Source organism: Cupressus sempervirens, chromosome 4 (genome assembly GCF_028749045.1).
Source record: "Cupressus sempervirens isolate cs-2001-9-10 chromosome 4, ASM2874904v1, whole genome shotgun sequence".
Lineage (NCBI taxonomy): Eukaryota > Viridiplantae > Streptophyta > Pinopsida > Cupressales > Cupressaceae > Cupressus > Cupressus sempervirens.
Window position 1 is genome coordinate 777,448,172 of NC_143121.1, and position 14,934 is coordinate 777,463,105.

At 35.0% G+C, this 14,934-nt stretch overlaps 1 protein-coding gene across 5 annotated transcripts; it reads right to left on the reverse strand.

Annotated features, from left to right (window-relative positions):
- Nucleotides 1-1,125: 1,125 nt before the first annotated feature.
- On the reverse strand, nucleotides 1,126-8,477 carry LOC149563696 (subtilisin-like serine-protease S). 5 transcript variants are annotated; one of them, XM_089826832.1, is made up of 12 exons: nucleotides 7,811-8,477; nucleotides 6,869-6,964; nucleotides 6,611-6,705; nucleotides 6,367-6,464; nucleotides 6,102-6,260; nucleotides 5,463-5,574; nucleotides 4,759-5,311; nucleotides 3,991-4,085; nucleotides 3,627-3,869; nucleotides 2,756-2,870; nucleotides 2,468-2,654; nucleotides 1,126-2,364 (listed from the first exon to the last, which is right to left on the reverse strand). In XM_089826832.1, the coding sequence occupies exons 2-12, from the start codon at nucleotides 6,950-6,952 to the stop codon at nucleotides 1,790-1,792; spliced, it is 2,316 nt and encodes a 771-aa protein (XP_089682958.1). In that variant the 5' UTR covers nucleotides 6,953-6,964; nucleotides 7,811-8,477; the 3' UTR covers nucleotides 1,126-1,789. The 5 variants fall into 5 exon arrangements, with proteins under 5 accessions (XP_089682958.1, XP_089682961.1, XP_089682957.1 ...); XM_089826835.1 differs by having other exon boundaries at nucleotides 7,909-8,243; XM_089826831.1 differs by having other exon boundaries at nucleotides 7,624-7,911.
- Between the last annotated feature and the right edge of the window lie 6,457 nt (nucleotides 8,478-14,934).

Consider the following 14,934-nt stretch of genomic DNA (forward strand, 5'->3'; position numbering starts at 1 on the left):
GCAGGGCAAGGGTAGACCTAGGAATTCAACCCAAATAGGAACCCTAAGCTTTTTATCATCCGAGACAAAGAAGTCTTGGGACCATTTCTGAAAAACAAGCAGAGAGGAACGCACAGACCAAGGGTCATTGGTAAAAACCGCGTTAGCTTGCGATGGGTTGGCAAAGTGAAATAAAAAAAAACTTTTGGTAAGGTTTTGCACAGCGTCAAGCGGACGCCATGAGGGGTCCAGCTTTTGTTAACCCATTCTCTGAGCATAGCTTCAGGGGGGGTCCTACCAACAAAATACCCTATCAAAGTATGTTGTTCTAACCAGTCACATGCGGCATCAAATTCTTACAAAGGAAGGACAATATCAAGCTTACCTCGTGGAAAACCTTCGGGACAAACTTGCGCGGGCGTTTGTTCGGTGGCGGCGCCATGGCAGTCCGAAGCAGCAGCGTGAACACCAGAAACAACTGGTTCAACGCTGGTCGGAGCCATTATATCCTAACCTAAAGCTCCCGTAGTAAACGCGGTATGACAAGTGCCGACAGAAGGGGAGTGCAAGCGAAAGGCCGTACGCAAAAAAAATTGCAAGTTCGCATGAAGCAAGAAAACCCTAGCAGAGCGAAAAAAACCACCTCCACTTCTTTCATTTTCTTCACCCCATGATTTGAAATTGGTAATTTTTGTTTTAATCTTCAAATGTGTCTATTGATATTGTAATGTTGTACACCACTAGATTAATACACCATGAAAGCTTTTTTTATAGGTAATAGATACTCGACTTGAAAAAAATGTCACATTTATAATAAACAATTGTATATTTTGTATTTTGTCATTTTCTATAAATATGAACTCTCTTTTTACCAAGAAAGATCTTTTAATTTAAAATTATTTTAGTTTCATAAAAAAATTGTAATTGAATTTTATTTTATTTTTGTAATTTTCAGATATTTTAATTTGTTTGTTTTTAACTAGAAAAAAAACATTAACTAATATAAATATAAAATAATTTGAAAAATTTTATACATTTAAAAACAATATCAGTAATTATAATATTTCTTAATAACGTAAAACGAATTTTTATGAATTTGCTAATACGTGTCGTGACTTGCTCAAGAATTGATATGCATGACTCGTCTTGGCTAACCAACAAATATCATTATTACAATACTACAAAAAGACGTACATATGACCCACTATACAAAACCAAAGAAGGAAAACACATAAAATTACAGACAATTTTATACATTCCTCCCAAATAGAAGTTAAGCTTCCAAAGTACCACCATAACAAGAGATCTTGGCTCCTCCACCCTGAGAAAAGTCTATCTTCTTGGAGAAATCCAATTGCTTTGGAAGCGGTGAACTTTTATTGATTTTTGGAAGTCCTTATCACGATATTGAAGGAGTTGAATCTACCATGGTGTTTTCAAGGCACCACATGCCAATGCTGTATGCCCATCTGATTTTTCCAAAGATTATTAAGAACTATATCTTCTTGCAATGGTGCTGAAGAATTATACCAGCATTTCAACATTCTCATTGACACTGGAACACCTTATTCTGCTTCATATTGCATTCACAAATACATTGCAATCTGAAAAATGAAGTTTTCAAAATGGAATGACCTTCAGAAACTCAACCAAGGAAATGCCCATTCAAGAGCCATTGGTTTATATGCTGTAAGTAAATATGGTGACACAAAGGTAGCTTATGGAAACCATATTCCATTCCTTGGTAGCCAATTCTTTCAATGTACCATGAGATAAACATGAAGTATCTTGATTGCATCCTGTACAAGGCCTAGTAAGAGAAGGAACCCACTACCAAAGGGCTTCTCACTATTTGTTTCCCATTCACCCAAGACAAGGATCCAAATGCATATCCCTTAGTTTGGGTAGCACTCTTAAAGTATGTTTGAGCAATTCTCTTACTCTTTAAGTATACTGTGAAAGTTATATTCTGACCATAGGAGTTGAATACAAGAACATGTGGAACAACACTCACACTTACTCCTCTAGGTGGAGAAACCCTTGCCCTATAGATACTTCTTGGGCTCCCTACATTTGTTACCGTTCTTACGACTGAACTGCTGCCATTGAATTTGGAGATTGTAATAGAAGGATAATTCAGATTGGAAGCAGATGGTGGGAACCTAGTGCATACACTTTGATCTCCTGTAACTAGCCTAAGTGAAGCATCATCATATCCAATTGCACAAAGAAAGTTCTTATAGTCTATAGGTCCTGCATCATACACAAGCCCTGGATTTGTTACTTCCATAGGGCTTATTATTCCCGCCCCAAAATCGAATGGATTTGCAGTCCTTCCTTGCGAAGCCGTGGTTATGATTTTGTTTTCTTTGTCCAATATAGTAGCTGTACACAAACACATTTAGAACTTCAGAAACTCACTAATTTATGTTATGAGTTTGAAGGATTGAACAATTTGATTTGGGTATAGCTTTCTTAGTTCTATTACCTGTAGTCATGAGAGCAGATTTTATGGCTGAAGGTGTCCAAGATGGTTGTGAAGCTTTGACTAAGGCAGCCATTCCTGTCACATGGGGACATGCCATGGAAGTCCCAGATACAATATTGAAATCCATGTCTTTCTTTACTTGTGTCCATGCAGCTAGTATATTCAATCCTGGAGCTGTAATGTCAGGCTGCTTGGGCAGAATAGTCAATGAAACATGTCAGATTGTTATAAATGAGTTTTGTGACGAATTGGCCATTGAAACAGAAGAAGAGATTCCATGTCCTGTACCTTCAAGATATCCGGTGTTAAAGTATTTGGACCTCTTGAGGAGAATGCTGCAACCTGAGGTGCTGGCCTGAAACCCATGATTGTCTGTGCAGGGGAGATATAAGCCTGGGGAAACCTGATAAAATTGCAGCTGTTAGAACATTGAACCCTTCAATTTGAAAATTTAAGCATTCCACATCATGCATTAACAAAAAAATTTCTGTGATATTGCTATCAGGAGTTAACTGTTTAGTTTTTGAGTCGAAGTCATTGACCCATGTTTCATGACTAGTGATTTATACTAATCCAGCTTGAACGAACTCCAGCTGGAGTAGTACTGCAATGGGTGACCCCCAAGAAGTCCTGGTGCTTCACTTCTGTGAGCAACACCTAGATTCAATGAGTGCTGAGTGTTCCATTTATTCTCATAAGAGATGGATTTGTGTGAATCACTTATTCATGAAACATGGGTCAATGAGTTTGACTCAAAAACTACACAGTTAAATCCTGATAGCAAATATCACAATTTTACTTGCTGTGGAAAATATCTCCTACTTACCAAAAAGTTTTCTGTTTATTAGTGTATAAAACGAAGGCAGGAGATTGGAGTGTTTATCAGTTGAACTAACAGAAAACATGACACATGTATTGCCAATGGGCCTAAACGGCTTAAGCATAATTTTGATAAGTGGACACAACTTTTAGTTGTCAAGAGCTTTCTAATTGTTAAAATAATTCATAGTTTTTCATTTTTAAGTCCTTATTCTGCTCCTTCAAATTTGAAGTTTCAGTGACATACATTCATACAAGCCAAGGATCTCTTCAAAATAGGAAAAATGTATACCTTTGAAGGATTAACAATATTGCAAACCTATAACTCAAGAAGACACACCTCGTAGAGTTGATATAATTGATAATAGCAGCACCAGTTTTGTCCCCAACAATTGCACTAGGGATGACAAAAGGAATTGCAAGGTTCTCCCCAATTTCATCAATCAGAATCATTCCCACCCCTCCTGATGCTTGTACTGTTTGACTCTTTGATACCCTTGTTTCTGAAGAACCCTCAGGATGCAAACAAACTAGTATCTTCCCTGCCACTTTAGACTTGTCTAAAGAGCTGTTCAGACAGAAACTGCACTTAACACCGGCAAAAATCGAGAAATTAGGTATGGTTAACATAATCCTGTTGAATTGAATGACCTAAGACAATATAAGCATCTTCTGCAATAGACCTTGCTCTTATAATGAGGTACCTTGATTGGAATGGAGTAAAGTATTTTGCGTGTGCATCTGCTGCAGATAAAAGCCCTGCTGAATTATTGATCTGTGCGGAATTAAGACTTTCACCCTTCAAAATACACAATATCGTCAGGCATAACTTCTAAGGTAAAGAAGCTGCATGTATATATTAACTTTCACAAGATAGCCATTCTTGCCTTCTAATATGTAACAAAACTTGTAAACTGCACTGCAATTATACAACACAAATCACATTATTTTCCCAAAGAAAAATATGAATAGAACTTGGGTCCCATCTTAGGGAGTCAATGCTGGAGGTCTATATTCAAAATGCACTCAACCAGTCCCAGGGGCATTCATTCTGGTCTTATTATGTCACGAGCTTAAAACATTTATAAACAACTCAACATTCATGACTCAAGAGTTAAGAGGGAAGTAAAGACTGTAGAAATAGAATTTCCATAACAAATCCAACTGAACAAGACAATTATAAAGAACAATCAGGACTCAAGACAAACTTCCTATCTTGTTATGTCCCGAGCAAGCTCAGTGAGCTGTTCTTTGAAACACAAATCAAAAAATTAAAACATAGCTATGTTACCAGAAACGAGAAATGAGACTGCAATGGCAACGTGACAAGAAATGCTAAGAAACATAGAGGTTAGAAATTTTCCATTTTCCTTTAATGATTTTCATCATGCACATGAGATATTTGTTTATTTGTAAAGTAGAATTTAATTTTTCCAATAAAACTCAATTTCCAGGAGAGAAATATTACGTACACTATATATCACATTTGTCCCACTTAATATGATTGTAGAAATAAAGTTCCTATCTGTGGTGCTCGCAGCAACAGTGATAACCCATGGAGCAATGTTTGTTGCAGAGGCAGGACTTCCATCATTCCCTACTGAGCAAACCACTGTAATTCCATTTTTTGTTGCATGAAATGATCCCACTGCAATTGCATCACTCATGTAGTCATTTTCAGGAACATCAGGGCCTAATGACAAAGACAAAATGTCTACTCCATCTTTGATTGCATCATCAAATGCAGCTAATATGTCAGAATCATAACATCCTGACTGCCAGCAAGTCTTGTATACTGCAATTCTAGCCAAAGGCGCACCACCTCGTGCCGCTCCTGCTGCTAAACCATTATAGTTCATATTACTCACATATCTTCCAGCTGCAGTAGAAGCAGTATGGCTTCCATGTCCCATAGTATCTCTTGCTGATCTGAACTCTATGGAATTCTCTGAACTTGGGGCGTTTAATATTTCTCCTTTCTCAGCCTCCAGTCCATTCAAATAATACCTGGCACCAATCAGTTTCCTGCGCAACAGTATAGGGTGATTGCTTATATTTATCAATTTGTTTTAGAGTTGAACATAATATTTTGACTCTCACAAAATAATCTATACATGGGCTCAAGCAACAATTTGAGTTTGAGATAGTATATAAATTCAATAGAATATTTGTTAACCTGTTGCATGTCGAAGAAGGAAATAGTTCACCACTTTGGCATTCTCCCTTCCACCGGGAAGGGACAGGAGACATCAAATCATCACTAAAGCTTGGAGACTCGGGCCATATACCTGATCAAAACAAATTGTCAGATTTCTTGTAGGATAGATCATACTAACGCACAAGGGTTATCATGTGATATGTCAAGGCCATAATAATCAGTTCCACCATCCAATTTTGATGAATTCAAATCAAACAACCAACGTTTCTAACTTCAAATGTCTATAGATTTATGGCTGTCCGTTGCATTGTGGCATCAAAGAAAATATATATCATATTCTTAGTAAATACTAAATACTACTCAGTTCTTAAGACATCAGCCCCTAATCAGAGTAAATATCTACAGACAAAACTATCTCATAACATATGCCAACTGAAATAGGTCCATGGGTGACCAAATTATACCTTCAGAACACGAAAATGGATTTTTCATATTGACAGCATGCAAATAACTAGTCACAAATTTTGCCCTAGGGTAAGTTTCTTAAACCCTTGAGTGCCAGAGGGACCTTTTTAATAATTTTCTGTAACTATGTTGATTTTTAGGTTCTTTCTATTATTGATCATCTTATTGATCTTCTAGTGGACACCACTTTACCTGTATCAATGACGCCGATGATGACATCCTCTTGAAGTCTTGTAGAGTCATTTGGGATTTCCAATGAATTATCATTTGGCATGCCCAGAAATTCCCATGAATGTGTTGTATGGAGCTTTCTTTTCTTGTTGGGAAATACAGAAACAACTCCAGGCATCTCTGCAAATTGTATAGATACAAAATTGATGAATCCAGATTGTAAAGAACATTTATTGCAGAGAAAGTTTAGCTAATTGCATGAATTAGTGATCAAGAAAGTACATACTGGCCATATTTGCTGCCTGGGCTTCCGACATATGAGCTGCAAAGCCTCCAAATCCATGTTTGTAGCTGTAAACCATTGAGGATTTGGCTTTCTCCATGCTGAAAGGAGGAGTATAGTAGTGTAAGAATCTTTAAACTAAAGCGGTGACCAATAACAAAGGCACTGATTAACTTTGATTAATGGAATCTGAAATTGATTTACACAAATTCAATCTGAGCTTGAAATGTTTCTCGTTTGGATTAACCTTCCATCATAAGCAACAGAAAGAAGCTGATGATTGTAGGCCGAGTTCGTGTCTGGATCCTCATGCACTGTACTACCCATATAAACAATATAAACCTGCACGACATATTAAGAAGGAAAATCATAAATACGGAGTAAGCAGAAGCAAATTGATCACATTTTTTTAGAAACAGTACTGCATAATTCATAACTTCATAGGCTTCAATTTAGTTACCAGCTATAGATGAAGAAAATATGAAAATGTTTATCGATATCTAACCTCTGAAGTCCAGGAAGTCGGTGTCCAAGAGAAGGCAAATATACACAAAACCCAGGCTACGATGGCTGCTTTTGTTTCCCCCATTACTATTAGCGTCTGCCAGAGAAAAACATAGAACATGCTTTAGAAGAGATTTCAACAAAGGGCGAAGAACATAAAACAAGCTTTAGAAGAGATTTCAACAAAAGGCTAAGTTTGTAATTATGATGTTCAAAAGAATGATTGCGTGGCTTTGAGATACAAATTTAAATAGATAAATGCCCACAAAGCATGAAGTTGAGAAAAAAAATTAAAATCGAAATGGAGAAGTGAAAACAGGGCAAGCTGCTGCAACACAGTATACTTAGAAAAACACAGAGAACATTACATATGGGCAAAATGCTTTAAAAAAATGAGAAGAAACTGGTACATTACCAATGTTCAAGAACTATGAAAGAAGAAAATGTGATTGAAGATATGCCAGCCTTGATAGGATAATTTCTGGATTTAACAGCGAATGTTTTTATTTGACATTTCATCCAGAAAGGGAAGAGTGTTACAAATATTATACTTGAAACAAAAGTATATATTATATAAAAACCAAGCAACCAGGGTTCAACTCACAATAAAAAATCAATAAGTCGCTGAAGAAATCTGTTATTACAGAGAAACTTAAAATCATAAGTAACAGAAACTTACAAAACAAAAAATTGGTTTTCTTAGAAGGAAACACGGAGACTCTTCAGCTAGGTTAGAAGGCCATAAGCAACAATTACCAATCCAAACATCAGACCTCACAAATAAGATGACATTAACTGAAGCTTCATACACACAGCTTCAACTCAAGAACCTGTATATCTGTAAAACACACATCTTTCACTAAACTTTGTGCTATAAATAATCACAGGGAAGAGAACATAATGTCAAGCAGTTGAAGGCCCACGAAAAAGGAAGCCATTAAACCTGGATTGAAATCCTGAAACAGGGGGAAATCAGTTAGTTGGAAGGCACTGTTGTTGTGAATAAAATAAAAGGTGAATGGAAGAAGCCAAGAGATGGGCCATCCAAAATGCTTGTCCCGTGCTTAGCACTGTCACAGGTGAGCACTCTCTCGCCTTTTGTGCCAAAATGCTCCCTCTTTTCTCTCTTTCGTACAAAAGCAGGAGTTTGTAAGAAGAACGTGATACCATCCAGCTCTGATGTTCCTTGAGGGCAATGGCATTGGATAAAGTATAAATTATTGGAAATGAAGTGCAGACCGAAAAAGAACGCATCACAAATGGGTTGTTCCTTCACATGTGGAACAGTAGTAATGAGAAAAGCCACGAATTACGGTAATTATCCTACGCAAATCGGTCCGGTTTGAGGAATTTAACCACGCTGCATGACCGATATTTTCATTGGAATTTATGGGTATAAAGGCGAAAATCCCTCCATGAAATTAAGCTTCACATATACAGATAGAGATATGGTTCTGTAATGCTTGTATGATCTCACACAAAGTGGTGATAAGATTTTGGATGTTGCAGGCCAATTTTGTTTTCTCCATTGGACATTCTTTGCCCTCTATTATCATTATTATTATTATAATTTTGCAAGAGGAGCTTTAGAGAAGAAACTATTTTAAAACAAATTTTTTTAAAAGGATGCTCTCTTTTTTAGGGTTGTAGATTTTTGCATTTAAACTATTTTATCGATTGAAGAATCTTATATTATATTTTTAACAAAAATATATATTTCTCAATTTTAGTTCTTAATTGAAGAGGTTCTAGGTAGGAATGGCTGTCTTACAAAAAGAAAAGTTGTAACTCTTATTTTTAAATAAATAAGAACAATTACATATATATTCCAATAGAAGCAAAGATCCTCTATACAAAATGCACCATTCATGAAATCTCAAAAAATCGTGCAATAGATTTTCACTAAATTTTCACCAAAAAAATAACCTTGCTTTTGCAAATTGGAAAAAACAGAAGTTAAGTTTGACTTTTTTTGTGTGTGCTTTTTATATGGAAATTAGCCAGCTCCTATGCAAATAAGGTAAAATGGGGCAAGACAAGAAATTGTTCCATCTACCACTTGTCCATTCAAAATTTTCCTCAAAAAATAGTTTTTGAGCAAAAATGATTGTTTATTACTTGTTTTTACCATAAGACCACCAAGCTTGGTTCAACATTGGAGCCTAAACTTTAAAAATGAGTTACTCAAACTTTTAAACTAAATTTATGGGACTAATTTTTATTTTTTTTAAATCTCTATTGTTCCAACTCTTGTATTTTCAAAGCGCTCCTCCCTAAGACCTTGATCAAACTATATATATAACAAACACAAAGCAAATAAAATAATCAAGATCTGAATTTCTTAAGGAACTTTATTAAATTTTAAAATATGCAAATGAGATTATCAGCTACATATCATTTATATTAATTGTATTTAGTAAAATTGAAGTAAGAAAAATACAACATATTTGTTGTTCAATAGTGCAACCAATAACAAAGAAAAATTGTAATTTATCTCATAAACAAACTCTAAAATAAAGAATTTATTTATCAAATAATAATAAAATATATCTAAAAGGTAGCAAACCCACAACCTTCATAAACTTCTGTAAAATATGCAAACTAAAAACTTAAAAGATAAGACCTATGGTAATCCTTGAGTTTGTCCTTAGATCATTTAATCCTCTTAACTCTAGGCCTTATATTATCTAGAAACTATTAAGCCAAGAAAAAAAAGCAATTTTTTGGTCAAAACAATAACAAGAATGAATCACAAAATCCTAAATTCTCAATATATGCAAATCTGAATTCAAACCAAAATCAGTGTTGGGGTTGAATATTGCACTTATTTATAAATTGCAACGATTTCAACCACTAATAAAAAACTTACAACCCTATCAAATAAACAATCTATTGAACTCTAAACCATGGAATCATGTAAACAAAATAAACAAAGGTATACCTTAGATATATGATTCTCTTGACCTCGGTGTTATCCTAATGGTTGTTTTCTCTCAACTATTTAGCACTAACACAAGATGCAATAGAAAGAATAGAATGGAGTTGTTTAATGGTGATATAAAGTGATGATGTAATGATGGTGATAATAAAAGTGTTAGAGACATTTTGGCATTGATACAACTACAATAATTATTAATTGTATATTAACAAGCTTGTAAAAAGAAATCATTTTTTTATAGAAATTTCCAAGAGAATCAATGGCTTAGATTAAGAGATTTCAGGATGAATTATCATGATCACATGGTTAGAGGAGAATCAATAGGATCAAAGTGAAATTCTAGAGGGATAAGATTCAATCATAGATGAGAGTGGATAAGATTAAGAGGTTAATTTGAATGAAGGGCTAAGATTGAGTAGTATCTCCAATGTTAATATTGGTAGGAATCTTGGAAGTGTGGGGAATTTTCATATATCTAATTCCAATTTCAAATTGAAATGAGTGCCAAAATTCTAATGACAATATTAGAAGGATCTTGCATGTGAAGAAAATAACTATTTTTAACAATTGTCTTGGAACTAATGCAAATTCATAAGTTGCCAAAATTGCCATAGGTGCAAAGGAAACTTCTAAAAACTAATCCCACCAAAGTAGAAAAATAATTTAAAATTCCTTGTTTGAGAAATGTAATTTCCATCCAAACAAATAAAGTATTTAATCAAATAACAATTTTCTGTGAACTATTTTGAGACCTCAATTTACTACTTTTGGATGGTGGGATTGTGATGAAAGGAAGTAGAGTATCATAGGGGCTACACTTAGTGAACACAAATCATATTGGACAAGTGTTTGTGACAAAGTAAATTATCCCTCATTTTCAACAAATATTGCCCCAACATCTTTTTTTGTCACCCACCCCAATACCCACCGAACACCCAATTTCCTAAATAAACCCCCACCCCTTACCCCAAAAATACCCCTTCCCCACATTTAAGCAATATAGTGTTCCCTTTTTTCCCATGTCAAACCTCCTAAATATGAATGCACATGGTATTGTATTGCTCCTTTAGTGAAGGCCCCATCTGGAGTCTGAGGGGCTTTCACTAGGATGAAAACTCAAACTAGAAAGCTCATACAAAAAATATTTCACACATTGGAAGGAAATAATACACTCTAGGCTCAAGGGGGCTCAAGGGATTGTGTAAGGATTCTTGCACTAGAAAATTATTGAATATGACTAGGTAAAATGTGTTGATTGGATAATGTTTATGAGGTCATTGATGATGATTTAGGATGATACAATTGCCATTGTTGGCAAACCACTACATAGGTAAGACAATTTTACCAATAGGAAAATAGATAAACCAATATCCCAATCAGTGATCAAGAAAGTGTTGAGGCAATTGGTGAGCCATACTATCACTAAAGGTTAGATAGGTAAAGACTTATTGGCAAATATAATAGAACAATGAATAAAGGGTCAATAGGTAAAGGTGAATAGGTGTACATGTACAGGTTTGAGTGGTAAAGGTAAAGTATTGTGTTATTGGTGAACAAGAAGATTGATGCAGTACAAGGTAGGAGAATCCCCAAAGGAGATGTCCTAGCTCCCAGCAAATAACCACACAACAATAACACAACACAAAATACAAGATCTAATACCAAACTCAACTCTTTATTCATAAAATAATTGATTACATGCAATGTGTCGAGCTATAAGACCTTCCCAATTATGGCCAACAAAGCAAGTAATAGTTCTGTAAGATCCCTCAAGATCCAACCCAAACTCTAGCTAGTCCAGATATAAATAATCTAGTAGAAACCTCCAAGAAGATCTAAACTTGTTCTCACAAGACACCAAATGATTTCCTTGTTTCCCAAGCCCAAGCTTAGCTACTAGCTCTTCTCAACTTCACTACTCTCAACTACTCCATGTTGAATGAATTATCATTCAAGACTCCACAAGACCCTCTACTTATACCCAACTAAGCCGCAAGTCAACATAGCAAGTTACAAATTAATTAAACCCTTACATTAAATACCTATTTAAGTCACAAGTCCCCCTGCAACATATGTTAAATGCATAATGCCTTAGTTGGCTTCCAACGCCCATTAAATGCACCTAGGATAAAGATTTAAGACCCAAATAGGTCCACACGTATCCCTAAAATTGCTCCACATCACGATCACATTCCACACATAATAAATGCACCAAGTCAACTAAGAAAATCTACAATAACTTCATTCAATGTGCCACATTGTCGAGTGTCAGCAAAACTGCCAAGCATAGCCAAGCTTCCACAAGCATTATTGACTTCCTTGGGTGTCGAACAACCAACATATGTCGAGCAATGCAATGAGTGCCAAGCAACATAGTATATGTTGAGATCCTTTAGTGAGCAAATTTCTTTAGCGACCAAGTACCTTCAACGATCGATCTCCTCAGTCAATACTACATCCAAGAACTACCCAATAATGATCAATCATCACCTCTTCTTCAATCGAGTCCTCAAACTCCAAGGTCAAAGCCACTCTAGCATGCAGGATTGCCAACTTCCCCAAGATGTTCCTGCATCAAAGATATCAACAAATAGGAAGACAAGTAGTGAGCAAGAAAGATTGTTAGTTGAGGACAATAGATGAATATTACTAACTGGATAGACAACGAACAAGTGAAATATAAACAATTCTGAGAAATCAATGAATCCAATCATGAAAAAGTTAGATTCATTGAATCTGGACAAAAGAGAAATATTCTACATGGATCAAAGAGCTAATTGAAATGGTTTATAAGGATTTATGAATTGATCTTGTTGTAAATTCAAGAAAGGTTTCAACAAATAGAAATAAATTTATATTCTACCTAGGGAATGACATAATGACTTAGATCTAGCTAACACAATCAAAGATTCCAAGAATGTTCAAGTTAATGATGGATTGTAAAGGAATTTTTAGAGGGAATTGTAAACCCAATTATGCTTTGTACTAGGAGGCAATGATAGATTAAAATGAGTTAAGTATCATAAAGAACAAGTGATGTGAGTTAGATGTTGTTAGAGTAATAAAGTGTTTTCTTACTAATTAGATCATATTAATTTAATTATTAAGTCACTAATTATCTCTAGTTTTCTTAAGCTAAACTTTGGGTATATAATAATTATTTATTTTATTGATTATTATCATGCAACCTAGGTTTTACCTTTTAGGGTTTTGATCCCCTTTTATAAGGATTGATCTCTTGTAATTTAATTATTCATTTACTTTTGATAATAGCAATCTCTATTTTTTCTCATCAAGAATGTCTCATCTATGGATCTGGGAATTCCATCCTCCATAGCTTTTGCTTCTATCTTTATGTGACAAGTGTTTGCATGCACGTGATTCTTGGGAGCTATGGGGTTGATCTTTCATCAATACCAACATGGTATCAGAGCTCCAGATCTTCATGCCCATGTTCTATTTATGAGAGGTTTGGCTTCGCTTTCATATCTATATTTTTTCTTTCAAAAGATTTCATTTTTCAAAGAATTTTTGTATTGGATCTGCGAGGTCACTGAATTTCGGTGCACTTTGAGAAAAAAATGACCTTACTGTTGAGCTCCTAGCACACAAAAACCCATGTTTTCATATAAGGCATGTCCAATTTGGACACAATTAGAATCTGAGGCAAAAAAACTTGCTCCCAAATTGGGCACGTTTCTTGAGGTGAACAATCTATATATTTTGGCATAGAAATCAAGGTTTTTTGGCATGAAAATCAAAGCTTTTAGTTACAAAAATTGGGATTTTTGGGCATATAAATTAAGGTTTTCTTCACAAAATTAACATTTTTGGCATAGAAATTGAGATAATCTGTGCATATTGGCACAAAAATTGAGGCACATTTGCACAAAAACTAAGGTACTTTAGCATGGATATCAAGGAACTTTGGCATAGAAACTAATGCATGTTGGCATGGAAATCAAGGCATGTTGGTACAGAAACTGATGCATGTTGGCACAAAAATTGAGGCACCTCTCCTCTACTAGTTATTCTAACTCTTTTTGGAACTACCTTCACATGTTTGCTCATATCTGGGGCATACAGACTCTATTTTTTGTAAAAAATATATTGTCGAAAAGAGGATTCTGAGCTGGATGCATTGGTGCAGCTTTTACTATTAAATATTTCCAGAATGATACCTTGTTTTGCAGTCAAAGTTCAATGATTAATTTTGCAGTCTAAGAGACATATCTTGAGCATCCAATCTCCAATTTTCAAAAACCTTATATCGTTGGAAAGGTCTTTCTATACTCTTTCAAGTAATGCTGGTTTTTTTCTAGATTTTGCTCCAGGAATATTGTATTTAGATTTTTTGCATTTTTGCATTCTAATGGATATCTTGGTTGTTTCAAGTTTGGGGATCAATTTTTTTTCTTCAAATGATTCATCATGGGTTGTAATATTTGTTGTACCAGCCTTATGTCTCTTTTGATCTATTTAGACATCATTTGTATGCATTTTTTGCAAATGCACAGAGATATAGTGTCACTCTATTGCATTTTGGGATCTTGCACATCTTTGTATTTTGTTGTACTTTCACTACATTGTAAAGTGCCTTGGGGGGTTTCATGTTGGCCATATTTCTCATCTTCCTTTGTCAAGTGAGTTTTCCTTCAATGATATTATTCTCATAATGTGTCAATGACACATGCCATTATAGGTGTTTTTACTTCTTTTGCACTCTTGATGTTCTTGGTTCTTCTTTCTGCAGAAGATATTGCATTTACTTTCAGTGTTCTTGTCTTACCTCTCATCATTATAGGGGGGGTTCTGTTGGTTATAATTCTTCCTTGGTTTGATGGAGTGAGTTATGTATTTAGTATTTATTCCTATGTACTAGGTGGATGCAATGGTTGGGTCCCTATGCATTTTGGTGAGATGGATCATTTATCATATAGACACTATTATTTGCATTCATACTTTGGTTGCAGTCTTCCATGTTTGATTGATCATCTATTTAGGCTTTGATGTTTTATGTCATTTGTATCTTTGAGTTTAGTTGTTTTCTTTTGTGTGCATCTTAATTCAAGTAGTGTCTTCTAAGAGCACTCATGTAGATTAAAGTCTTATCTACCTGGTCAGGTTCT